This window comes from Anabrus simplex, chromosome 7, assembly GCF_040414725.1.
Source record: "Anabrus simplex isolate iqAnaSimp1 chromosome 7, ASM4041472v1, whole genome shotgun sequence".
Taxonomy (NCBI): domain Eukaryota; kingdom Metazoa; phylum Arthropoda; class Insecta; order Orthoptera; family Tettigoniidae; genus Anabrus; species Anabrus simplex.
Genome location: NC_090271.1, coordinates 143,944,294 through 143,971,883, shown reverse-complemented (window position 1 = coordinate 143,971,883; position 27,590 = coordinate 143,944,294). Strand labels below are relative to the sequence as shown.

The 27,590-nt window shown below is 37.5% G+C and overlaps 1 protein-coding gene across 1 annotated transcript in view; it reads left to right on the top strand.

Annotated features, from left to right (window-relative positions):
* Positions 1 to 27,590, top strand: part of LOC136877741 (peptide transporter family 1-like) — a 133,985-nt gene that overhangs the window by 51,314 nt on the left and 55,081 nt on the right. The window contains exons 7-11 of the mRNA XM_068228730.1: positions 850 to 1,098; positions 17,496 to 17,750; positions 17,839 to 17,939; positions 21,642 to 21,745; positions 26,251 to 26,359. Of these exons, the coding sequence (XP_068084831.1) occupies positions 850 to 1,098; positions 17,496 to 17,750; positions 17,839 to 17,939; positions 21,642 to 21,745; positions 26,251 to 26,359 (818 nt within the window). The remainder of the gene's footprint in view (positions 1 to 849; positions 1,099 to 17,495; positions 17,751 to 17,838; positions 17,940 to 21,641; positions 21,746 to 26,250; positions 26,360 to 27,590) is intronic.

Sequence of the window (27,590 nt, the reverse complement as noted above, 5' to 3'; positions counted from 1 at the left end):
GAACAGAAGCTATATGTGTGATTAAAACTATTCACATTAGTTTTGTTTTCTTTCTTCTCTCACAAGGACATTTCTTTCATGTACTTTTGAGTTTCCCTGCATTTTACTTTTCTTGCAGAATTCTTCCAATTGCAGCTCTTGATAAACTATAAACATTACCAGTTTGTGACTTACTTTTATCAGTGGCTTCTTGCATTTTCATACTCCTGATCAAAGTATTCATAAATATAGCATACAAACTCTTTAGTGTCTAATCAGAGTGGTTTTACCTTCCCTCCTGCTAAACACACAAGTACAACAAAACAGAATAGTAACAATACTGTTAATAACATATTCTCATACATGATTGGAACACACTCCACCAAAACATAGTTGGACAGTATAATTGTACTTCCACTTGCAATGGCAAACTGAAAAGTATAGTCAGCATAGTTTTGCAAGAAGGGATTAGGAAGGCCGAAGACCAAAGGCAGATAGGGCAAGTATTTTGTTTGAACTTCCTGTAGCTGCAAAGTGGCTTCCACCCCTAAACTGCCTTAAAGTTTTAGGCGAGGAGAGCCTATATACTTGCCAAACACACTATAGAGGTCACCAACGCATGCTCCCACAACAGGCAGGGGATACCGTGGATGTATTCTACTGCCCCACAGAGGGTGGTCTTGAGATTCTTTTTGATTTTCAAACAACAACCATTACCACCACCAATCACACACTCATCAGACACATGCAGTATATTTTGGTCAACCCAACACAAACATATTTTTACAAATATAGCCTGTTTTTGTATATTTTATTTCCACTCATGGCCGATACTTCCCATTGGCGAACTGTAGTAGATGACTGTTTCAGGGCTCGCGATGGACATTCCAGGCATCACGTATGAATGGTGAGCTCCTGGGGATGCAACTACGGCCGGACCAGATGCAAGTCCTGAATCCTGCAGTGGTTCTTATGCTCATCCCCCTGTTTGACAACCTGCTGTATCCCCTTACAGACAGAATCGATTTGTTAACATCCCTGCTCAAGAAGATGGTCATCGGTGGTGTGTTTGCTGGCATCGCCTTCATAGTGTCTGGTGTCCTCGAGCTCAAGCTTGAGGTATGCCCGTGAGTACCTATTCTCAGGATGTTTGCCATCTTGTCCTATTGTTCAGAGCTCAGGGCTGCCTGACATTGAGTATGCAGGGGGACGAGTACTTCTTAACAATTTGATACATCTGACATCCAACACTGTAATTTGGTTGGTATGATATTTTAAATATTGTGGAATATGGGCAACCTACTCTCTAGATTATGCTCTCACAAGTGAAACTTTCAGACCTCCCAACGACAATCATCACAAAACCTTCTAGGGTGAACAAGCAAGAGATCAAAATAACCGGTGTGAAGTATGGCATTTTGCAATCACCCACAACTCCTAAAACAACCATGAAAGTAGTGTGCATGACTGTAATACTTGCCAAACAAACTGTACCTGTAAAATATGAGATGTGTAAATGTTGAGATTATTTATGTACATCATCTTGTATTTTCAAATGTCATGCACACCTCTCATTCTAAATCATGATAATGTTGTGTCAGAAGGCAGTGCTGCAAACAAAGTTCCATCTCACACCACAAGCAAGTAATGACAGTGCTGGAATCACATCAGATGTGCTGCATGTGTCAAGAACGGTGAAACGGAAGTCCAGCACATTACAGAACGGAAGTGATGTGTTCTGTATGCGGATGCTTTCCACAAATAGCAAAGCATAGGCTGGTACTGTGGTGCAATCAACTGATTGTACATAAAAGAATGTGATTTGAATATGAAGATCCTGCTTTGCAGGTTGACGTGTGACGTGTGTACTCTTACATGCATCACATGAATAATTTGTCACATGGTATGATTTTTGTGTGCATATTTACATCCTCTTGTATCTGAAGGCTTTGGTTGATGAACTTGTGTCAGTTTGACCAGACCATGAATGCAGCAACAGAAAGGATGCTCCCTTTAGTTCGGTTCCAGTGCTTTTTGCATCCCAGACAGTATGAGAGCTGCTGACATTTAACCACTGGTGCTGCAGTCATATTCTACATTTGGAGGTGGTTACATTGTAGTGTGTCAGAAACACTTTTACCAGATTGATTCTGAAATAATATGTACAATTTCTTTGCGAGGTTGCTTGACATGGAAATAAGGAACTGATGTTGTAGGAGTGGGTAGGATGCAATGCTTTGAACAGCAGCTTCAGTCATCTTTTCCCTGGTTACTGATAGTGTCCTAACAAAGTGCCTTATCGAAACTTGGATGTAGGTGGCCTAATCAACACCCTCAGATTAGCCAAGAGCCACTGATCAGGCATCCTGAGCTGGAGTTTACTTGCAGTAGGGTGGCCAGTTCCTTTCTGGTCCTTCTTTAGCCAAGACCCTGGGCTACCCAACCAACTGGTGATCATGCTCAATGTAGCTTAAGTGTGAAGATCTCATGGGATCCAGCATTTCAACATGGCTACACCATTGGCTGAGAGTGTCCTATTTCATGTCAATTCATATACCGTGTCAGCATGGATTGCATTGCAGAAATGAAGACAATAACTTCATGTACCAACTCCTCACGGTGGTGTCAAGAGTAACATCCTGCCTAGTAATGAACCCTGTGATCTTGCAGAAAGTTATTTTATAGTGTCATTTAAATTGGTGCAGGAAATACTTGCTGGCTTTAAAATTGGTATTTTCCAGCAAAATAGCTACCGTACTTCTTTTGCCCACTTTTCTAAATGCCAGTAATGAATTATGTGTCTTATGTCATGCACATACTGGAATTTGGTGTACATATGCTTATGATGGTTCATAGGAACTAGGGTTGCCACATAGTGTGCAGGAGTCCCCAGCATATCTTTTATCTTCAGATAAAGTGTCCAATGTTTCATTGCTACCATACCACAACGTTTGTGCTTCCCACACGGCAGCACTACCATGCACATGTTGCTCCATTAGTTTGTACAACTCCTGTACAAAGTGCCTCTCAGTGTATGCTGGTGTGGTGTTGTCTGCTTGGTAATTCTGCATCACCTTTTTCTACCAATATCTGTACCAAAACATAAAGGTCACAAGTCAATTCTGCTAAACACACAATAATGTATACGTATTCTGCATACAGTACTTGTTATAACTGAGATAGTTCTCATCTTTCAATATATGTATTAATGTTTGCCTTATCAAGAAATAAGTGACACACACATGTTTTAAGAACGTTTTAAAATGTTTTCTATTTTACATTTTTTACTTGTCTAATGAATTTTAGATATAATTTATCTTCCAAGATGAAGATATCCCGTAAAGAGAGATGAAATGTGTACTTGAATAATTAAGTGTTTTTCTTTTCTTGATAAGTCAAAAAATAATAAATGTATTGAAAGGTGGTCTGTCTGTTAGGTCATCAGCCCAGAGGCTGGTTGGATCCTCAAATAGCACCACCAAAGGTTATGCGGTTATAAGGAAACCCCAAAAACCAATGGCAGCACCAAAATTAGGCGTACTAGGCAAGATGAGGAGTGAGGTAGTTTGCCATTGCTTTCCTCACTGGGTTGGAAAGTACTATTGCAGCACAACTGACCCTATGAGCAGCACCTTTCATAACACTCAGATGCACTAGTCATGCTCTGAATGTCATTACTCAGCACTACCCATACCCCAGCAACTTCCATATTGTCACAGCCATGGATATTGACTGGGACTTCTGTGGAAGCTACACTTTACTCTGGTAACCCTCTTAATTATAACTGAATATTGTCAATATGGATTTTTGACAATGAAGTTCATAAATTGTACTTGTTAGCGTAGGGAAAGGCCCAATACCCTTAATCTGATTGCTGAAACAACAGCCACTAATGTACACACGGCATGGTAACTGCCAAGCATGGACAGTCTTGTATAATCACATCATGGCCCTCAAGTACAGGTTTCAGCCATTATTACTGCAGACATTATAGTCACGCTTCCTAGTTTCATAAGCCTTGTTTTAGGGGTTGCAGCTGATTGTTAAATGCTGTATTTCACACCAGTTACTTTGATCTCTTGGTTTTTAACCTTTGAAGGTTCCGTGACAGTTGTCGCTGAGAGGTCCGAAAACTTCCCTTGTTGGTCTGTGTCATACATGCTGTGGAGCTCTTCACCACCTTTATGTTTACTGCAACACATGCTGGTGCAGCAGATCCATGACCTTCTAGCCAGGTTGTGTGATGCTGATACCAGAATCACTTCTGCCTTTTACAGAAATATGCCATAATTGTGTGCAGGTTGAGGATAGGTCACGGAAGATATATGCACTCTTATCTCCTAAAAAAAGGAATACCCTCCCTACTAGTGTGTTCAAATGGTGCCAATTACACCATGACACACTTTCTCACCGAGTGTGTTAATTTCTCTGGTTTAAGATGAAACTTCAGGCTGTAGGCAACACCTGAACTCATACTAGCCAATGACAAGAATACTGCTGATCTCAATTCCAAGTGTTCTGTTATTCAGGGATTATGCATTCCCTTTTGATATGTTGGTGTCCATTTGGGTTTGGGATTTTTAAATTTGTTTTTGTATTATTTGTAACTACTTACTGTATACCGTATAATAGTTTTACATAGGTTATATGAAAAGTAGGCATTTTAGCTTACATGCTATGATTTTCTGCCGTTGTTCTTGTTTCACTCCAGCCTCGAAAGTCTAAGAAGCAAGACAGAAAGTTCCATCCAGTGGAGCATTATCTGGAAATATGCCGATAATGCTGGCAGCATTTCCTTGCTGGACAGTAATTCTTATCTGCTGCCTCACGAATTCCATTAAAGATGGGTTTCCAGTAATTCCAGATAATTGTCTGCCAATACCAGTATCTGAAATGAGATTATTGACTTCATTTTCAAAATTAATTTGTTGAATATATAATTCCTTATCTGACATACCTTGCTCAACTCTTGTTCTTATCAAACCTCATGTTATTTAATTTACAAGATCTAAGGAGTCTTCCATTTTACACACCGTTGGGTTTGAAAGGGAATAGGAATTGACTGCAGGAGATCGGAGAGGAAAAGAGAAAAGAAAAGTCTGGCTTAATCCTGTATAAGACAGCAAATTGGCAGCAGTGTTTAAACAATCTCAACTAATTTTGGTTGATTGTTGCCCATGAATGTACAAAATATTCACGGCAAAACTGGGCCAAATCCACACCCAAGGCCAAACCCAATAAATTGGAGAAAAGGCCAGGAAGAAGGAAAAAATTGAAAAAGATTTGCTCTCTTACATAGCAGAATGGTAACATGATGACTGTGCTATGAGCTTCATTTAACTGTACGCCTTATCGTATGACCAATATACAACACGATATCCATGTTTCATTATAACTTAACAGAATGTATTAACTTACAGATATATAATTTTGAAATATTTTAGGAATCATATTTCAGCAATATATTTTTAAATGCTAATCATCTTCCACAAATGAAGAATTGTACCTTGTCAACATTAATGCCTCTGAAATTTATGAATTTCCAAAAGCACCTGCTTTTTTATCAAATTTGCCTGAGCAATAAAAATCATGATGTACGGGTAAGATTTTTTTTTTGTTTAACATATATCGTGTACTTTCTGAGAGGCATATCACGATAGTAGTAGTACGGCCAGAGATGGTAAGAATAAAGATATTAATCAAACATAACACACTTACCAAGAAGATCAGAAGGTAGGCCGTACTAAGGTGTAAGGTGTAAGCCCACAGAAGTTAGGCGGATTAAAGAATAAATAAGTTACTACTGACTAAAATAAAAACAATGTTCAAGGAAATAAAGAATTTAATTGAAAATTAAGGTTTAAATAAACTTCGGGAATATTACCCTTTTAATTAATTAAAAGACAAGCATTAATGAAACTCAAAATGTGCGAGATTTCATAAAAGACAAATTCATCTTTCATACCTTGGGATCTCAGAATTTTAACTAGGGTAATTAACAATTACAGTAACTTAGAGAGTCAGAAAATAAAACCTGACTGTAGCGCAAGAGCAGAAAACAGTTCCTTAAGAACTATCTCCGGTTACTTGAAAAGATGACCCAAAATCATATTCCAGCAGCACAAGTTCCATAAGGAGTGATACCAAGAAATTAAATAAATACGTTAATTAAGAACCAAAAGAAAGAAGACTTTCAAGTTAATAATCATTAAATCCTTAAATCAAAGGTCTCAGATGACAACATGCTCATCCAACCCGCATAGCGAATCAACATCATTTCCAAGACAACTACATTCGACTCTCACAACAGAGAGAACGCACATCAGCTGTCAAGCATAACAGGGAACACACAGACCAAAAACGTTTACAAGTTGCAGCCATGGCAACGAGATCACGTGACCCAAGAAAGAAAATGTATCAAATAGGTAGGTGAACAATAAAAAAAAACATACTAGTGTTATTTAATACAAAAGAAAATGGCTGCGCATAAACAACCAAATTAGCCAAGAAACAGTTTTCAGCTTACTAACTTACATTTCCCCTAGATGTTTTTTTGACACTTTAAAACAACCATTGATTCATTAAGAATTAAATCCACCCAAATATAATAATGGGAAATACCATTTAGATGCTACAGTCAATGACTTATATCGGTCTTTACAATTATACCCAATGAGAATTTTTAACATATAAATCACAACTTTACGTGCTTGGAACTAGTCAGCAGACTTAAACATTTGCAAAGGGTTACATGAAAGAAACTCCAATTACTTTAATTATAACATTATCAGGTAATGATAATCTGTAACACAATGTCGAAACGTGTTCACATGTAATTCCTTTGATCGAAGAAAGATCAAATATCATCCAAAACTTAATTTAGAAAAACGTTTGTGCTTCAAATGATCCAAGAATAATTCCGCATTCAGTTTACATGTATCTTTTCAAGTTAATTCAGGACCCAGATTAAACAATCAATTATTTACAATCTTGCTGAAAAGATAAATTAAGTGAAAAATGAATCCAAAGCATTTGGCCTCCCGCCGGTTGGCAAGTATATCATCCAGTATCGAAGATCATGGCTCTTTCTTCCTCCTTACTCAATCTTTTATTAAATTTCCAACAGCACCAGCAAGGGTGGATCTTTACATGTTCACATCCGCACACAGTCCAGAATAATCATAATAAATGACAGTCGGCGTATTGTCGTTATGCACAGAGATAACAGGGACAAGCTGAGTACCTTGAATGCTGCTAGGTGGCAGTACAATGCAGACAGCACAGCTCACTCAAGACTAGTGCTCGCGCGATACACCCAAACTACTAGGAGCTTACGGGTAAATGCAATAACTTAAGTAACATTCCGATAGTGTCAACGGAGCATGATATTGCTTGATAGTTTGCCTCAGTACAATGTGGCAATCGCCAGGTACTTAAATACTTTTAAACTCTTCAAATTCCATCAGACATAGTACTAGGACATTGAAGGTTTCTGCTGACACAAGGATGGTAAAGGACTAGGATTGGAAAGGTAGCATCTGTGGGTCAATTAAGGCACAGCTCTAGCATCAGTCTGGTGAGCATTCTAATAGGGTTAAGAAGTTAGAAGCAATGCTTCATTCAGCTGGTATACCAAGGCTATCAACAGTGTAGAGAAAATAATTGTTCTGAATACACAGGATTGTAATACCTATTGCCAGAAGAGAACAAGAGACAAGAATGAAACCAAATCGCATAGCAGGACATTCTCACATGGCAGTAAAAATATCACGTTACTAAAACCTTATATAACAAAATCACACTATTTATAAAAGAAATGAAATTGTTTTAATGTAAGACTACAGCCTTTTATACACTGCAATAACAAGATAAAAAATGTTAAAAGGGAACAGAAAATAATTGCATCTATAGCTATAATCTGACCATTCTTTCACTTACAAGACATGACCATAATTTCACTTCCAAACTTGATCACAATTTTCAGACACCTGTAACTCTGCAGAGATTAATAGTTCAGGTAGAGTTAGAATTAGAAACTGATGCATTTATAGAGTCTCTCTTTCAATTGATATTTAGTAAGAAAAATGATTTGCTCAACATGCTCTGGGATGGTGAAATATTCTTTAAACATGAGAATATTTCTGTTTGTAAAATTTGTACATATGATGAAAACATGAGTTTATTCATTTTTAAGATGAGCAGATACTCGTGCCAAACTGGGACATATGAGTGTCCCATTAAATCTCCTCCAGATGCCAGGAAATTAGGATAGCAATAGCTACAGTCGTGGAGAAACAGCAAGAGCATATGAGCTAAGAACAAGTCGCGTCATGTTTTTCCTATTGATCACACAACAACCATCAGCCAAGTCCAATGCACAGGAGACACGCATGCATATGTCCTGTACTTGGATAAGAGAAAAGGTTTTTAATGGTGAGTGTCTATGAAAATACACATTTGTGTATTGGGTACTATTCTGTTTTGTGTATTAAATTACAAAGTGTATTAGGCTCAGTATATGTTTACTACTGCACAACATGTGTTTGTTTATAATTCATATATGTTAATTCAGTCAGCTCATCGAGTCCAAACACGAATTCAAGAAAGTTTCTCAGGTGCAAAATTTCCAGTTGTACAACAATCCATGCTTTATTTGATAAATTTAGGCCCCAGGAAGTGCTCAGCCAAAGAAACCAAACAGACAATAAAGAATTCTTACTAAAGAAAAATAAGATGACACTGTTCTGAAAGATGCCTAAGAAATTTTCTTGGAGAATTTTCTAATGTCAGCAAGTGATGAATAGTTTCTTAAAGAGGTGCCAAAAATCTATGACAATTAAGCAGTCAGTTTCAGCATCTCTTTTTATAATATTTGGCACCCAAAGTAGGGGAGTTATAGTGGTGATTATAGTTGGGTGCGGTCAGTTCTTTGGAAGATTTCAGAACAGTTCGGGACAGCAAATGAAGACTGAAATTAAGAGGAAGTGAAGGCTATATAAGTCGGAGCACAGGATGGCTAAAAGACTCTCCACTGTTATTATGACAGCTTGTCTGTCGAGACTATATTCGCATCATAGTTGTTGGAATGGCAGTCTGTTCGGTCTGACTGGCTGTGCTACTGTTGTTCACTGTTTGTTAACAGTTAAGAACATTTGTTATTCATTTATGACCTGGTCTCAAAGTCTAGATGAAACTCATCATAATTATTGTTTGTGTTTGGAACAGTATACACTGAGTGGCCAAAAGTCACAGGAAAGGGAGTCCAATTAGAAAATGTGCTGTGTATGACCCCTGAACATTGGGGCTAGCTGCGGCGGAGCTCAGCAGTCTGTCATACACACCAGTGTCATGAAGATGGCAACACGTCGTGATTTAATTGACTTTGAACATGGGATGATCATCGGCGCATGGCACATGGGTCACAGCTAGAGGATTCAATCCCTGGATCCCAAAACCTGGGATCCCGGGATCCTGACTGCTTTTCAATCCCATAGTTTCCGGGATTAAGTTTTCGGGATCCCGGGATTTTTGGGTTTGATAACATTTTTAAAAATTTTGGAAACTAGACTGCGTGAAGCGAAACTCTCGGTGCGTTATTTATGCGTCTTTTGATGTGTAAATGCCTGTTCTCGTTTAGCGCATGAGTGTAGTGTTCATCCCCTATGTACGTGAAAGTCTGACCACAATGCGTGCATTAGAACATTTCCTCTCCCGTGTGAGTGAGATGAGTGCCTCACTGCACTTGATGCATAAGGCAAGGGTTTCACCTCTATGTGCAACTTCCTGCTGGATGCGCTGGTAGTGCTACAGTCAAGTTGCTTCACTGTTCAACAGACCGGCATGTAACTCTAGCGTGCTACGTACCTTACTGAGGTTAGTTTTGCCAACTGATTTTAGTAGCGTTTGCACAAGCAGATTGAGAGGTTGTTTGTGGAAACCTGCGCTTCTTATTACGTGAGCTGTTTATTGTTTTTTACTTAACTTAAAATTAGTAGGTACTTGAATGTATGGATATTAATAACAAACGAATATAATTCCTGCAGTTCTGAGAAGTTATGTTTATATTGTGCTAATGTAGTTTTTTTCTCTTTAAAGGTATTTATGACCAACTATAGTGATTATGTCTCTATATAAAGAAAGTTTTTATGTCAAACATAAAAAAGACGGAGATGCAATGTCGGTGTGGAGCCATTTTTTTGGTCGCTAAAGATAGCAAAACAGCACAGTGTAAATACTGCCCGACTATATTAAAAACCTTAGGAGGATCTACCCATCGCCCTCTACTATGACTGCGCTAATACGCCTTCTCATTCTCCCAGTGTCACGTGTAAACGAGCGAAAATGGCGTAGTTACCAGTTCAGGCGCCTGGAGCGCTGAGAAGCTGGCATTAGTCTGCTTGACGAGACACGCTGGGTGATCATTGCTAAGAGTGCTGGTGTAATTTGAACCTGTGTTTACCTTATTTGGATTGTCTCTTTGGTCGTGAACCGTCTTTATGTGTATGTACATAATATTGTTTTCTGCTGTGTGCCTTAATCTAAGATGAAAAGCAGGTCGGGAAGTGGGAATTCATTTCACGAATTTCCTCTCAACGAGCAACAACGTCATAAATGGCTAAATGTTATTTCAAGAAAGGATTTCTCTCCGAATTTCAATTCGACATAATCGAAACGATATGTTTGTCACGCCAAATAAAGCCACACTTTCACGCTACGTAGGAGATATAAACTGCGAGACTGGAATAGCACCCTTTTAGTAAAGGAGCGCCTCTTAGCAGAAAGTCAGTGTTTAAATGAAGCAGAGATGTTGTGATTGTTGGTAGTCCATCGAACAGCAAATGTTATATGACAAGAAAATCAACAACTTCTTTCAACAGAGAGATGCTACATTCCATGTTGAGCGAATAAAAACTACTCAAGATGACTGTCATGCAAGACAAAGTAGAAATCGAATGACCCTAGTCAATAACCTTTTCTGTTTCATAATTTCTGCTGTGACTACAAAATAAAGGTTATGGCAGCAATTTTCTTCTTTAAGAGGCTTTTAGGTACAGAACTACAAAACAGTCAAAACAATAAAGGAAGTCGAAGCTTATGGTTTTTTCGTGTTGCGCATTGTGAGTGATAATCATAAGACTAATGTTAGCAGGATAAGAAGAATGTCTTCTTCAAAACACATTAAACCGAAGATCTGTCATCCTGTTGATAGTGAAATGCCTCTTCTTGCTTTCGACAAATGGCACATTCTGAAAAGTAAGAAATTATTTAGGCTACTCAAAAAATCTATGTTTGGTAGTTACCAGGATATAAATGGTGATGTTATCAAGAAACTGTATCAGATGCAATCAAATGAAACTGTGAAACTGGTTCATTTTTCTTACATGCAAAAACATCGAGCCGTTTAGGTTTAAGAAAATGAATGTGCGGCGCGAGAAAGATATTTTCGCGACTGAAGTAATAACAGCCCTCGAATACTTACAAGACCATTTGTATACAGATATGCACGATTATTTAATGCAGGTACCACTGTCAAATGCATGTTATCGATAAAAAGTTGATTCGACATACATGTCAGTAGCACAAATGTAGCAACATTGCAGCCGGACAAGATGATTGATTCTTTTGACAAGACCAAAAGGTTTTCAACAGTGCTAATGGACTTGATTTATAAAAGGGATTAAAACAGCAGGCTGCAGTACCCATCTGATTTGCCACTGTGGATTTTGAAAGTTATTCATGATTTTGTATTGAAAGCACAACCATTTGTGCATAAAAATCCTGTTGCGTCTGTGAGTGACTATTTAGTGCCTGCGTTGCGTGATTATCCTCACTTCAGTTGTCCTGAAATCGGACATTCATAGTTACTGAGTGTAGTTATTTGCGAGTGTGCTATTCCTGTATTCTTAAATAACATAGCCACATAAATAACATAGATCTTTGAAAGATTTGAACGTGAGAACGCGAAACACTTAAACAGAAAAGTGTGTGAAATGATTTATTTTCTACAGTATTTACTACCTACCGTTAACATTATTTTGTACGGGTTTTCCACTGCAGAGGAGTACGTTCTTCACTGGATTTCTTTTTTAAGGTGTAAGGTGTGATTGAAATATGTTTATTGAGTGATTGAATATACATTTGAACAAAAATATACAAAACACTTAACGTGTGCTGTAATGAACAATCGTGTTTCAATGCCAGCGAAACAGCGCTCGGTGGTAAAAATGGGAACTAGGCCCATATCGCTCATATTGCTATATTGGGAAGGCGTATTAGCGCAGTCATAGTAGAGGGCAATGGTCTACCAAAGGACTACACACTCTTCTTTCAACCAAACATAGCAAAAAAGTTATTACTGCAAGGCCGTCCTCATCATCTAACCAAAATGGCGAAGATCCACCGGCATTGAAGAGAAAACATAGTTCACTTGAGGACATTTTTGTTAAAACTGTTACTTTAGACGACATTTTAGCGCAAATGACAGCCTTAGATGGCTTTCCTTTCAGTGTCTTTGTAACCTCAAAAGATTTGAGAGCGTTATTATTATCAAAAGGATATTCAGATTTACCAAAAGCTGCTTCAACAGTTCGTAACCACGTCGTCAGTTACAGCTACAGAATTAAAAAGCAAAATAAAGCTGAATTAACTGTTTTAAAAACTGAAGGCCAGCGCTTTAGTTTGGGCTTTGATGAATGGACATCGACTTCTAACAAAAGGTTCATGAATGTAAATATTCATTCCGAGAAAAAGTTTTGGAATTTAGGCCTTATTTGTACTGTTGCATCTTTGAAGGCGGAAACATGTGTTGATGTTTTAAAAGAGCACTTTTCTCAATTCAGTATTTCACTGGACAGCAAAATCATGGCAATCATAATCGACGGTCCAAATGTTATGCTCAAAGTCGGAAAACTTACCAATGCAGAGCACCAAGTTTGTTTTGCTCATGGCATTCACTTAGCCATTTGCAATTTACTTTATAAGGAAAGTATACTCTGTATACCGGCTTCAGAAAATGAGACCACTGAGCTCCACGATGTAGACTCAGGTGATGATGATGACGAAGATCTTGAATCAGGATTAGATCTTGAAGAAAGAGAAAATTGCCCAGATTTGACGAATGACCAGAACATCACGGATGTAATAAAAAAAGTTTGCAAAATGGTTCTTGTTTTCAAAAGAGCGCCCTTGAAGAATGATACCATTCTTTAAAAATATGTAAAGATAGAGCATGGCAAGGAGGTAAGTTTACTGCTTGATTGCAAAACCAGATGGAACAGCCTCTACACTATGCTCGAGCATTTTGCCTTCTTGAAATTGAGCGTCAAAAAGGCGCTTATAGATTTGAATAATCCAGTGCAGTTGGAAGAATCCAATTTCAAGCTCATTGATGAAATCATTAAAGTCTTGGCTCCAATCAAATTAACTGTAGAAGCACTCTGTCGCACTGGTGCAAATTTATGCACAACTGATGCTGCCCTTAAGTTTCTTTTTAAGCAGTTAAATGACAATAGCTCTGAGTTGGCTTCTAAATTCAAGATACATTTACAAAAGCGCATGAAAGATCACTGAAGAAATGAGTTGAGTGGCATTATGCTACCTACAAAATCCTCATAGTGACAATGTGGCGTCGGCGTTCGATGATGAAATAAAGCATACATTTTCAAGTCCGAGCAAAGTCCTGATCAAAAACCAGATTGTTTCTTTAACTGAGAGATTAAATTGTAAAAAATGTGACAAAGAGGAAGAACAAAATACGCAAGTCGAGCCTACAAATACAGAAAACAGTGATTTGATGTTCAAAGAAAAGCTTCAACTGGAAATAGAAAACAGTATGAAAATTATGTCTCCTGAAACATTAAATGAAAATGAATTTTCCAGAATTGTTAAGAAGGAAATGAACCTATACGAGTCTTCAAATTCTACTTGGAGCTATAACCTAGAGCAGGCTTATAAGTATTTACTAACGATTCCTCCAACTTCCATCGAACCTGAACGCGCCTTCTCAGCAGCTGCATATATGTGTAACAAATTGAGAAGCAGGCTTGGTGATGAGACACTGGACGCGTTGTTGTTTCTCAAATCATATTTTCGCAATTCAAATTAGAATGTTCCTATTAAATTAGTCTTCCTTATATTTACGAGAAACGTAAAATGTGGCTGATTAATGTTATTTTTAAATACTTTTTGCTAAGAAACTTTCTACCTACTTATTATGTTGTTACATGAAAGTCGTCTATTTAGTCTATGTTCAGAGAGATTCTTGTTGTTAATTTCCAAAGTTTATTTGTATAGTTTGTTACACAAGGGTTTTTCTTAAATTTATGTTTAAAGAGATCTCACTGATTCTTGGAAAAGAATTAACATAGAGACTGAGTGATTTTAAATCTGGTTAGTTAGAGTGATTAGATTAGCTAGGTGTATACCATAAAATATGTTGATTTTGTCTAAATTTTGATTTGCTGATTAAACAGCTGATATCTGTAAGATTTTCTTATTTTTTATTTGTAACCCTCAATCCCGGGATCCTGGGACTGACCAAGTGTAATCCCAAAATCCCGGGATTAGCAATAAGAGCCGGGATCGAATTTCCTGGTCACAGCATTGTGGAGATTACGCATGAATGCGGATTTACGAGGTCAACAGTGTCAAGGGTGGATCTTCAATATTGCAGAGAGAATGTTAGCACCCATGTAAACCGCCGCATGGGGAGACCACAGGTGTTTAACAAACAGACATCACGTCGCTTCCGCGGAACCATACTGGGCGCTTGACGAGATATTGTGAGTCAGATCACCGCCCAGTTGAATGTTGGGAATCAGGAACCCATTTCTACCAGGACTGTAAGGAGGCAACTCCACCGCATAGGCTTCACCAGCCGATGACCAACTCATGTCCCTTTGCTGACACCTCGACATGTGGTATGGTTCAATGAATCCTGACTCCAGTTGTATCGAGCTGATGGGCGCGTGAGAGTATAGCGTATGCCCCTTGAAGCTATGGATCTTGCATCTCAAAAAGGATGTGTCCAGACGGGAGGGGGCTCAGTTCTGGTCTAGGCAGCATTCTCATGGTTGTAATTAGGCCCCATTGTCGGGTTTCAGGGAGCGCTGACAGGTGCACGTTATGTGGACATTCTTTCAGACCATCTGCATCCCTTTCTGGCCCTAGGGTACCCTGATGGAGATGCCATGATTCAGCAGGGCAATGCGCCATGTCACCACTCTGAGATGGCAAGCAGGTGGTTGGAGGAGCACTCCAGTGAAGTTACGACCATGGATTGGCCCTCCAAGTCCCCCGATCTTAATCCAGTCAAGCATTTATGGGATGCTGTCGATGCTGGTGTACACTCCATGAACCCGACACCAACTACACGAGACCAACTGCGGGTAGCAGTGCAAGATGCATGGCTCCAGATCCCTCCAGAATGATTCAAGCACCTTGCAGAGTCGATGCCTCACCGTACTGCTGCCATTTTGAGGGGTCGCGGAGGAACAACTCGTTATTAACATCACATTCAGTGTTTTTCCATGACTTTTGGCCACTCAGTGTATTTTCATCAAGTGTTCAAATCAGTGAAACTTAATTAAGGTAATGTACTCTGACAACTAAACCCTGTATAAGTGGTGCAACTTGTGTATATCTACACAACCAAAGTGTTTACCATTGTTCAATATGATAATTACAAACTGTAGTTTATCAGCAAATAATTTTTCTCAACTTTATTTCAGATTATATCTCTTGTGTTAATATTAAGAACATCCCAGTTTGTTTTATCTTATGCTATCTGCTATTTGCTTTACGTCGCACCGACACAGATATGTCTTATGGCGACGATGGGATAGGAAAGGCCTAGGAATTGGAAGGAAGCGGCCGTGGCCTTAATTAAGGTACAGCCCCGGCATTTTGCCTGGTGTGAAAATGGGAAACCACGGAAAACCATCTTCAGGGCTGCCGACAGTGGGGCTCGAACCCACTATCTCCCGATTACTGGATACTGGCCGCACTTAAGCGACTGCAGCTATCGAGCTCGGTAGTTTGTTTTATATTAGGGTTGCAATTCATACACCACTCATAACACTATCCTCTATAAGAGTAACACATAGTTTCCTATATACGGCAGATGGCACCTTCTCTCGCTGGAGGCTCTGACATATAAGGGGTGCATCAGGCTAGTCACACAAAATAATAATAATAATAATAATAATAATAATAATAATAATAATAATAATAATAATAATAATAATAATAATAATAATAATATAATAATTAATTATAATTATAATAATAATATTATAATAATTATAATTATTAATTAAAATTATTATTATTATTATTATTATTATTATTAATTAAATATTATAATAATTAATTATAATTATAATAATTATAATAATAATATTATAATAATTATAATTATATTATTATTATTATTATTATTATTATTATTATTATTATTATTATTATTATTATTATTATTATTATTATTATACAGCAAAGACTGTTGCACTAGTTAAAAGGAAAAACACCATGTGATTGGTTCTTGGTTCCATCACTGTAACTGTACATTGAAATTTTGCTTCAATGATCACCGACATTTATATCTTCAACCACAATTAAAACTGACCCATCCTCATGGACAGTCAATTATTATTATTATTATTATTATTATTATTATTATTATTATTATTATTATTATTATTATTATTATTATTATTATTATTATTATTATATTATATTATATTATATTATATTATATTATATTATATTATATTATATTATATTATATTATATTATATTATATTATATTATATTATAATACAGTATATAATATATAATAATATTATAATATTATTATAATTATATTATTATTATTATTATTATTATTATTATTATTATTATTATTATTATTATTATTATTATTATTATTATTATTATTATTATTATTATTATTATTATAACTAGAATTGGTAAAATATAAATTCATGCCCAACTGTGAGCAAGTGTTTATAGTTATAAAATTACAAATGGTGACCAACATGGTTGCAGTTACAGTATATTACATGTTGGAAAGTAACAAACTTCTCAAAATAGTTCATAATACTGTTATATGGTTGTACCACCACAATTGAACTCTGTCACTATACAGCAAAGACTGTTGCACTAGTTAAAAGGAAAAACACCATGTGATTGGTTCTTGGTTCCATCACTGTAACTGTACATTGAAATTTTGCTTCAATGATCACCGACATTTATATCTTCAACCACAATTAAAACTGACCCATCCTCATGGACAGTCAAGTCAACATCAAAGAACAGAGTGTGTGTGTCTCTCATGTTTACTGACCATCCTAAATCTTCCCCAGAGAGCGGAAGATTCAGGTTCAAGCACAGACCTCTTCCATAGACAGTACACAGATGACCTCACAATTTTCTTGCTCTCATGCTTTGTATATTTTTCTCATTGTATGTTAATGATTGTCACATTACAAAGTGCTGTATTTTGCTTTAAATTTCAGGAAACGTATCCTCTTTTACCAGAGAAACATCAGGCACATTTAAATTTTATTAACACGCTTCCTTGTGATGTACAAATACTCAACCCTTTCAATCATCGGCAAGTAGTGAACGCAACAAAGAAATATGTCTTCCAAAATGTAGCTGCTCATAATGTGACCGGATATGACGTGTCCATCTTCACCCCGTACCAGTGTGGCAACATTTCAGTGGATAATCCTCGGCTTGACGTGCACGTAGTGGCCCTAGAGAAACAGGTGATACCCCATGCATATATTCCTCTGCACCATGGCCAATCATTGAAAGCATTATACAATTAAATTTGTTAGTTCGTATCTCTTTCAGGTTAAGACTGTTGTTATCAGTTTGGCAGGGAGTACACTACAAGCATACACAACTGATCCTGATCAGCTGAATAAATCTTTGAGTGGAAAACCAAAAGTTCGGTAAGTCCAGACATGAAGATCTCCAACTGAATTTTTGTGCAATTTCTTTCACCATAACTTCCCTTTTCACAATTAATTAGGACAACGTGTAACATGGTCCACTTTCAGGGCATTAAACTGAAACTACACGTCCTGGCAGCTAGCTGTGCACTTGCTCATCCCACTTCTACATACTACTTGAGCGTAAAATATTTGCCACAATACTAAGCACTTGCATAGAAATACAGTAAAACCTCATTGATACGTTTCTGTAGGGGACAAGGAAAAAGAATGTGTTAAGTGAGAAAATGTACTACTGAATATATGAATAAAAACTATCCAACAGGGATATGGAAACACTAAATATGATTGTTTTCGACATGTCATGTATCTGTGGGTACAGGGAAAATTATATCTACAATTTCTAAAGATGAGAGGAAAAATATTAAAAGGTGTGAAAAAACACAAGAGAACAAATGTGAAAACTTTTTCTGCTGGGGCTTATAAAATAACAAGTGTACCGAAAGGTGTATTAAACACCAGACAACACATTTGAAAACATGTGCACCGAGGCCAATAAAAATATCAGAAGTATTATTGCAGCTCTCACTATTTCTAAAAAAAAAGTTAGTAGAAGACTTTTATTTTGGAACAGTGGGATATTAAACATTATTTTCTGGTCAATCTCTTATGCAATGAATTTGAGGTTACACTTGACCATGTGCGACCAGGAGCAAAACCAGGAGGAATGACTTCAGCCGCCATTTTGAAGTCGACAAAACTTCAACCAACTCGAGTGATCAAGACAAAACTTGAAGGTGCGAGTTTAACATTCGCGACCTCTGCGCGCTTAAAGATGTGGACGCCAGTCCACGTTATGATGGATTTTAACTTTGTGTTCATTAGTGAGGGATTTCATGACTTTGTCCATATCCATAACTAGGCTATCACATGACAAACATGCACCATGCTAGTCAGTTTTACACTATTATATTCCTAATCCAGATATAGACTACCGTATCACACGGCAAATATTCGCTACACTTCACTGTACCACTCAACACAAAATAAATTTCTAACTTCCGAATGGAATGCGAAATACAAGCACAAAAAGGTTTACTGTTCATCAGCAATCTCACTGCTAACCGACAAGCAAAACTAAACATTCCTGAGGCTAACGGCTTGCTCCCCAAAGGTGCAACTTATTCTGTGAAGTTCAGGAATTCAAGGCCACGGAACTGTGGCAACGGCTATTACCCAAATTGGAAATCGTGTTTCTTTTACAAGGGATGACAAATAACATTTTCAGGGCTAGAAAAAATGTGATCATACTAAGCGGTAATAGCAAAAATTCTTGACACGATAAGTGAATTATTTGTATATAGATTTAGTACAATGAGAATCGGGACTTCAAATTTACGACGTGCTAAGCAGGAAAACATATTAATGAGGAACGTACGAACGAGGTTTCACTGTATCTGATTTAACACATTGGTCGGAGCGCGATGCACTGAGTTCTCCCTTGACCTCTCTAACATTTTTGCAAAACAAACTGTCCTACTAGCATTAATAAGAAATGAAAATTTAGGTCCATCAGTACCATTTAATATGATAGTTTATATCGTATGATGTCCTACTAGCTTCAGGAAGACTGCTGATGGTATAAATAAACCACTTGAAATAAATTTTAAGTATAAAAACAAGGAAATCAGAAAACTGTGTATTGAAAGTTTTAGTAAGCGAGGAAATTTTTTTTTTTTTTTTTCTGACCAGAACTTTTGTCTATGGATAGTGTATTTACCATGTGAGGGAGCAGATAATGATAAAGTAATCAGGTTTTATGAAGTACTGGGTATCGTGGTCAGGGTTAACAGCAAGGATAGGATAGTGCTAACTGGTAAGTCCAATTATAAGTTAAAAACTTCATTTTCCCGTATTGAACTGAGATTCACAATTAGAATTAAGGAAGGTTCAACCTTTTCAATACAAAATGTGTTGTACAAGGTGTTCACAACATACTGTAACATAATATAATAAATAATATGTTGTGAACACCTTGTACAACACATTTTGTATTGAAAAGGTTGAACCTTCCTTAATTCTAATTGTGATAAGTCCAATGCAAGAATTGGAAATAAAACTGAAGAAAATGAAGAGGTGATGGGTAAATGTGGAGAAGATATGGAAGTTGATAGAAATGGGAAGCATTTTGCTGGACTTCTGTGCTAGTTTGTAATAAGCAGTTATGAATTCATTCTTCAAGCTTAAGACTATTCCCTGCTACATACGAGAGAATAGGGGCACCAGATCCATAATCATATCTGACTTTGAATTTAGGAAATATGTTAGCGATGTACGGATATTATGGGAAATTTTCTATGATACATGCTATCTCATTTGAATTGAACTAAGTATCACTAGAAAAAGTGAAATATGTCTACAACCAAAGGTAGAGAATTTCCAGGATGAGGAAATTAGAAGAATATGGATATAAGTAAAAAGTTTCAAAGAATAGACAATCAGCAGGTTCAGGATATAGAAAGGGAATGGGTGGGATGCTGTAGTAGAAACGGCAAAGGAGTCCCTATTTTTATCTATTTTTATACAGGAGAGAGAGAAAGAGAGTGGGGAAGGGGGTTTAAGAAAAAGCAAACATCATGGTGGAAAGATGAAGCCAGGGCGGTTTGTAAACATAAAAAGAGGTGCATCAAAAGTGGCTCCAAACAAGATAGATGCAAATGGGGAATTATATGTAGAATAAAGAAATATAATCTTGTTAATATATATACTAGGTGTATGCATAAGTCTTTTCCGGTTTCACTTAGGAATGGCACCAGCGAACAGTACACAACATAGGAATCTGACACATACGTCAATTTGTTCGTCTGACAACATACCAACACACATAAGTTGAGTCCGCCAAACACTAGCATCTGTGTTGTATCATTCAGTGATCATGTTGATGTTTGTGCCTCAAAAAAAAAAACACATTTGTGGCATGCTTTGCTTTTCTTATTTCATCAAAAGGAAAAGGCTGTGGAAAGTCCTCGTTTGCTGGTAGAAACATATGGTGAACACGCTCCATCGATTAGAACATGTGAGACAATTTAAACGTGGCGATTTCAATATGAAAGACAGTATGTGCTCTGGTAGCAGTATTGTGTATTATGAACTCTTGAAGCCCGGCAAAACTGTTAATACACAATGCTATCGCCAACAAATGATTAATTTAAATCACGCATTGATCGAAAGACGACCGGAATGGGCCAGAAGACATGGCAAAGTGATTTTGTTAGACGACATTGCGCCGTCTCACGAAGAAAAACCAGTGAAAGACACCTTGAAATCGCTTGGATGGGACATCCTTCCACACTCGCCGTACCGTCCCGATCTGGCACCATATATCAGCTCTTCGCTCGCTGAGCAGCACTTCAGCAGTTTCGAGAAAGTTGGAAAATGGCTCGACAAATGGTTTGCCGCAAAAGACAAGCAGTTTTTCTGGCATGGTATTCATAACTTACCTGAAAGATGGGTGAAGTGTGTAGAAGCCGATGACCAGTATTTTGAATAAACAAAAAAATGAATTTCCCTTGAAAATTGTGTGTTTCTTTTACCACAAAAACCGGCAAAATCTTATGCATGCATACACCTGGTGTGTATATATATTTTACATAGAACATCACACAAGTGAGCAGTATTCACAGTGTTTTCTTTTTTTGTTAGCATGGTGTTTGTCCGAGGCCCTAAAATGTTCAGCAGGGTGAAGGTGAAGATGGAGACTGAACATGGCTTCAAGAACATCTATTATGTCCCAGAGATTGTCATGAGTACGTCACCCTACGTGGAAGTTAATGCTGGAAAGTATGCATGTTAACCATTAGTTTATTTTAAACAAACTTAAGTTTCATAAACTTATGAGATGAAATTGAAAACTGAACCTTATGAAAGACCTTCAGCCATTGCTTGGTAATTATTCATTTGCAAATTACAAAAAAATAGTTATAATTACAAGGAACACTACCCATAGAATATGCTCCACTTTCAGTGAACCTAGTGTTACTGAAAGGTTTGATCAATCAATCAATCAATCAATCAATCAATCAATCAATCAATCAATCAATCAATCAATCAATCAAGTACTTACAAAATGGTGAACAATGCCCATTTTGTCAACAATAATCAATGCTCAATAGAAAAAATCTTTTGTTGTAAACTAGAAAATATCAAGGAATATGAGAAAGTGGTTTAATTAACTGATATAACTACATGATGTTGGCAAAAATGGTAAATCCTCACGCTCATGGCATTTGGTTTCTGTATTGGAGAAAAAGAACTGACCTTTATTTTTGAAACTAAAAGCTTTTCATCATAGCCACATTTAAACAAGGTATATTTAAATAAACATGTCTACAAATCTAGGTGAGGAAAGCTTGTTATGTACAAGAGATTGCAGTTTGATTATGTTGTTGTGTTGATAAATGTCCATTAGGACATGATGAAATAATTTCTGAACTAAATCAAAGCGAATGGTTAATATGTTAATTGGATTTATTTTAATCAACTTCACAATTAAAATCTTTGTCTGTTGAGAGGATGGATATGTTATCACAGCTCTGAAGTATGGATCACAATATACTGTAGATGTTAGTTATATCTATAAATACAGTAATAACAAAAATTAGAAACAGTGGGCTTTCTTAAAAAGATTATTGTTGAGATATCCAATAAACTGTATGATACTAATCAATTACAGTATATTCAGTGATAAGTAACATTAGGAACCAAGTTATTTTACTCAGTTAAGTGGATTATAAGATAATTTAGGTGTCATCATCTGAGCACTGACGGCTGCTGGCAATATAAGTGTCGTTGTTCATCATTTTGAAAGTATTTTCAGGGATATCAGTTTTATCAAACTTGGAGTATACATTTTGGGTAGTGTCCCTTGTTAATTGTGTAAGCATTATTATGACTATACAAGATATAAGCAACTATCATGGAGATTTCCTTTTTTCCTACTTTGTGTTTCCCGTATCAAAGTAAGAGGTCCCACATCCAGGATAATTCTCCATCCATGTTAACATTTCCCTTCTATCTTGCCTGTTATAATCAGTTGTATCATGCTGTAACACATCTGGAAGACATAATTGGTTAATGACTGTAGGAGACCAAGGAGAAAGTATAAAATTCTATTTTGGAGAAGTCTGAGGATTTTCCTACCTACAAGAGCTGAAAGAGCATACAGAGTAAACGCTGAAGTTTCTGGATGGATGTTCTCCATTTACTAGAACACTTTGCCCTCTAGCCTCAAGCACAGCAGCAGAATGATATGTACAATGTTACAGAAGTTCCTGGCAACGGTTATGTTCCCTTGTAATGAACAGAAGTTTGTTCGACATCCCTTCGATTGCTATGGATTTTAAGAGACTCAATAACACAAAATGCCATGGCAAACCTAAATGGCATTCTTCTCTATCATCCTACAGAGAGTTTTCTTTTTCGTTTTCATCCACAGGTGAGTGCAGCCCAAGCTGGGCCAAGGCCATTTCAGTTGCTTGCTCAGTCAATGGACAAGTTCTCCTCAAATTTCTACTGGCATAACTTAGATCATTAACAGAGAGGGTTTTCCCAAGTATGTAGTTCCTAAGTATGTGGGAAGTAACAAGAGGGAGGGTAGTTCACCCCAAAACAACATAAGAAGTCCTTATGAACACATGCCCTACAGTCGACTGTTTTACGAGTTATACACTTCCCAGTTTTGTACTGAAATATTGGTAATTGACTAACATGATACATAACATGTCAAGTAGCTGTCACCATGTTGGTGTACTGCTGAGCAAGTTGGCCGTGCAGTTAGGGGCGCACAGCTGTGAGCTTGCATTCAGGAGATACAGGGTTCGAAACCCCTCTGTCGGCAGCCCAGAAGATGGTTTTCTGTGGTTTCCCATTTTTGCACCAGGCAAATGCTGGGGCTGTAACTTAATTAAGGACACGGCCGCTTCTTTCCCACACCTAGTCCTTTTCTACCCCATCGTCGCCATAAGATCTCTCTGACTTGGTGCGACGTAAAGCAGATTGTAAAAACTTCTTTGTGTACCAGCAGGGATTCTGCATTCTAATACAAGAATTCATCAAAATGTCCACCATGCACCTGAATGCACCTGACTATCGGACTCGTTCGAACAACAACCTTGTTCAGCATGCTAGTGAAGTACTGTACTGCAATGTCCATAATGGCATACCTAACTCCAAACTTAATCCTAAATATGAATTATCCCCCCATTCCAGCTAATAACTGAAACAGGTGTAGCTCAGAGATTGTCCTTATCCATTTGTGTTTGAATGTTTCTCCTAGTTTCTTCTTTCTGTTTCTACTTCTTCCCACTCTGATTATTGTGCTTATCCTATTACATATTCCACTTTTATGCTCCTGTCTTTCTATTCATTATCTGATAATGTGTATAATGAAAATCATGATCACTGCAGTAATACTTATTGCTGGAAGAATAAACATTATTGTACAAAGGCGCCTCATGATATAAGATAACGAGAGCTCTCGCAGGTGACATATTCCTGCTAGTGCACAAATTTTCCACCAGGGTCGAAGCAAGAGACCATAGCTTTACCACATCGCCATTAAATAGTGCATATGTTGCATCAGACCTCACAATACCAGTTGAAAGATGGTTATTCATGGTCAGACATGGAAGTGTGTAGTGTGATCCACTTTTTACATCTGAAGGACACATCATGAACAGAAATTCATCGGCATTGATATACTCAGTATGAATGTCACGTCACTGAAACAGGTTTGGTATTGGTGCACTGAGTTCTACTGTATAACAGTAGGAAAAATGTGCAAGGTGAGAAATGAAAGGCCAGTCAGGCATGTCCATCACAGATGAAAATGTGTGTCCTATTGAAGGTCTGATCCAAAACGAAATGACCACCATGTTCAACTTAGCAACATTGCTAATGAATTCCAACATCTTAGGGGTTTGCACTATTGGACTACTGAAAGACATATTCATAACAGACACCAAGGCACTTCACAGAAGATCAGAAAGCCATTCAGGTATGACTGTCTCTCATGTACATGATATGGTTTAATGAGGAAGGAGTGCTATTACTACACTGTATCAATATAGGAGATGAAATCTGGGTCCATCCTGTGACACTAGATATGAAGCAAGATCCCATGTCTTGGTAAAAACCCATGTCTCCATCTTCCAATAAAGTCTGAACAACTCCATCTACTAAGAAAGTTATGGTGATGGTCTTTTGGGACTACAAAGGCATGCTTCTGGTTGAATTCCTCACCAGGGGAGTGTCGTGATTGCTGTCAGTTCCTGTGACACACTGGAGTGTTTGGTAGCAAGGTACCGTAGCAATTTGTAAAAAAAAAAAAAAAAAAAATCTGGACTTCTATCAATAGGCATCATAATGCTGGACAATGCCAGACCACATGCAGCCAATAACACCTGTGAATTACTATTTGGCTTCAAGAAGAACCATAGTACAGCAACTGCCTTACTCAAAATGACTGAGGACATCAGACAAACAATGAATGAAAGAAAGTGACAGTACTCACACTCCTTGACTTCAGCAGTGCTTTTGACACAATAAATATCCAGACATTGTTGAAGAAACTCGAGTAACTTTTTTTGGTAACAAGGCTTTAAGATTTTTCACCACATACCTTACAGATTGTTATGCAACATGTTACAGCACAGGATACTGCTTCAGAGTTGCGACTCAGGAAGGCAGGATCTCTACAGTGTTCTGTCTTTGGTCCTCTATATTAATGACTTCTCCATAGTAATAAAATATATATCACCTTATGCGGATTCACCTCCAAATTTACTCTCATGTTGATATCAAAGACATACTGAATGCAGTATGATATGGAAATACCGACTCACAATCTCTCCTTCTCAATCCCAAGTTGTTATAATCATTTCACAGGGACTATTGAATACCATGTATAAAAAACACACTATCCCTTCAGTGATTTTAAATGCAACTGTAATTCTGTTTAGTAAAACAGTGAAGAACCTTGGTATTATGTAGCCACAACCAGATCTTCCTACGCCAAAGCTCAGGATGCTTACAACAAATTGAATCATGTAGACGGCAAAAGATCTTCTTGTAGCAGGTCTTGTTGACAGTTGCTCCTTGTGGAATGAATTCCATGTGAACTGTTACCATGATTTAGTGGGCCACAGAGGGAATGAAGCATGATAGGTGAATGGCTGGACAAAGCATAAACCAAAGTTTAATTATTGCTAACAAAATCAGCAAAAAATATATGTTCTTTCTTTTCTTGTATTAGGATTCTTTAAACAGCAACAACAGAATAACAAGGAATGCTTCACCAAAAGAACTGAAAAGCTTGAAAGTAACAACCAGGGAGCTCGTAAGCTCAGAGAACCTTACAATATGTAGCTTGTAAACTCAGAAACCGTACAATTTGGGGGAGGAGAAGTTAGTTATAAATTCTTACCCGCAGATCTCTTCATTTAAAATTTGCACAAAAGGCTAGACTATACATTATTTGAAAAAGTAGAGCCAATACAGAATTGAGAAAGAAGCCGTAGCTTCTATTATAACTTTACATCAGACGTGTCTCGAAACCTAGAGTCCACTTTACAATGAATTTTACCAAACACCCATAATCTAGCCAGTAGATTACATTAATCATAAATGTCTGACACCACACACACTTGAAGCAGAAAGAACATATTACTGTCAGAATTAATTATTTACTACCTTCGCTACCCTCATTTATAGTGAAGCCATACTCAAAGCGGATCAAAAAATCCAGAAGGAAACAGGGGCAGAAGGCCCACACTAACAGCCACAAGAAAAGAGAAGAAGGAAAAGGAGAAAGGCTACACTCGATAGGCCAAGAACAAAATGAGGATGGAGGCTGAAACATCAAACACTCCAAAGTTAGAATTCAACCATTCACACCTAACTGGGCATAAGGTCCATTGACAGAGAGGCTAAGCCATGCTACCAGGTGATTAAGGGAAGAAAATATAAAAAGCCAAAAAGAGAATGATAAATTAGGAAGATGTTCAGATCATCAGATAGAATTTTGTGGCACATACCATGGCTGATCCCCACTGTTGCTGCAAGATCATCTATCAGTTGGGAGTGATTGACACACACCAGCGTTCCAACTTCTTTGATCTTGCATTCAGGTTGCACCATTTGTGGCTGACCAGTACTCTCATCGTCCTTCAAACTGTCTCTCCCCTGCGCAAAACATTTGTGCCACTTAAACACAGCACTGCGACCCAATGCAAACATTTGCTTTATCATCTTAAACGTTTCACTTGGGGATTTGCCTCATTTTTTGGCAGAACTGTACGTTTGCCCGTTGCTCAAACTGTGACATTCTCAAGTTCCGCCACGTGCATTCAACATCCCTTCATAACAGAGACTGTACTTCTACTGACACTGTACACACACAACTGCCACTCGCTGGGACAAGAGAATGACTCACACTGCACCATCCTGCAGTGCAACCTGTCTGCTGTAGTGCACCACAAAAACACCATGCACCCAATCCACGAACTTATGACTACGTATGTTAGATGATCATTATTTCTAGTAACTATAAATTCAAGATAATTCAAAGACTGATTTGTTGGTGAATTTAATGAG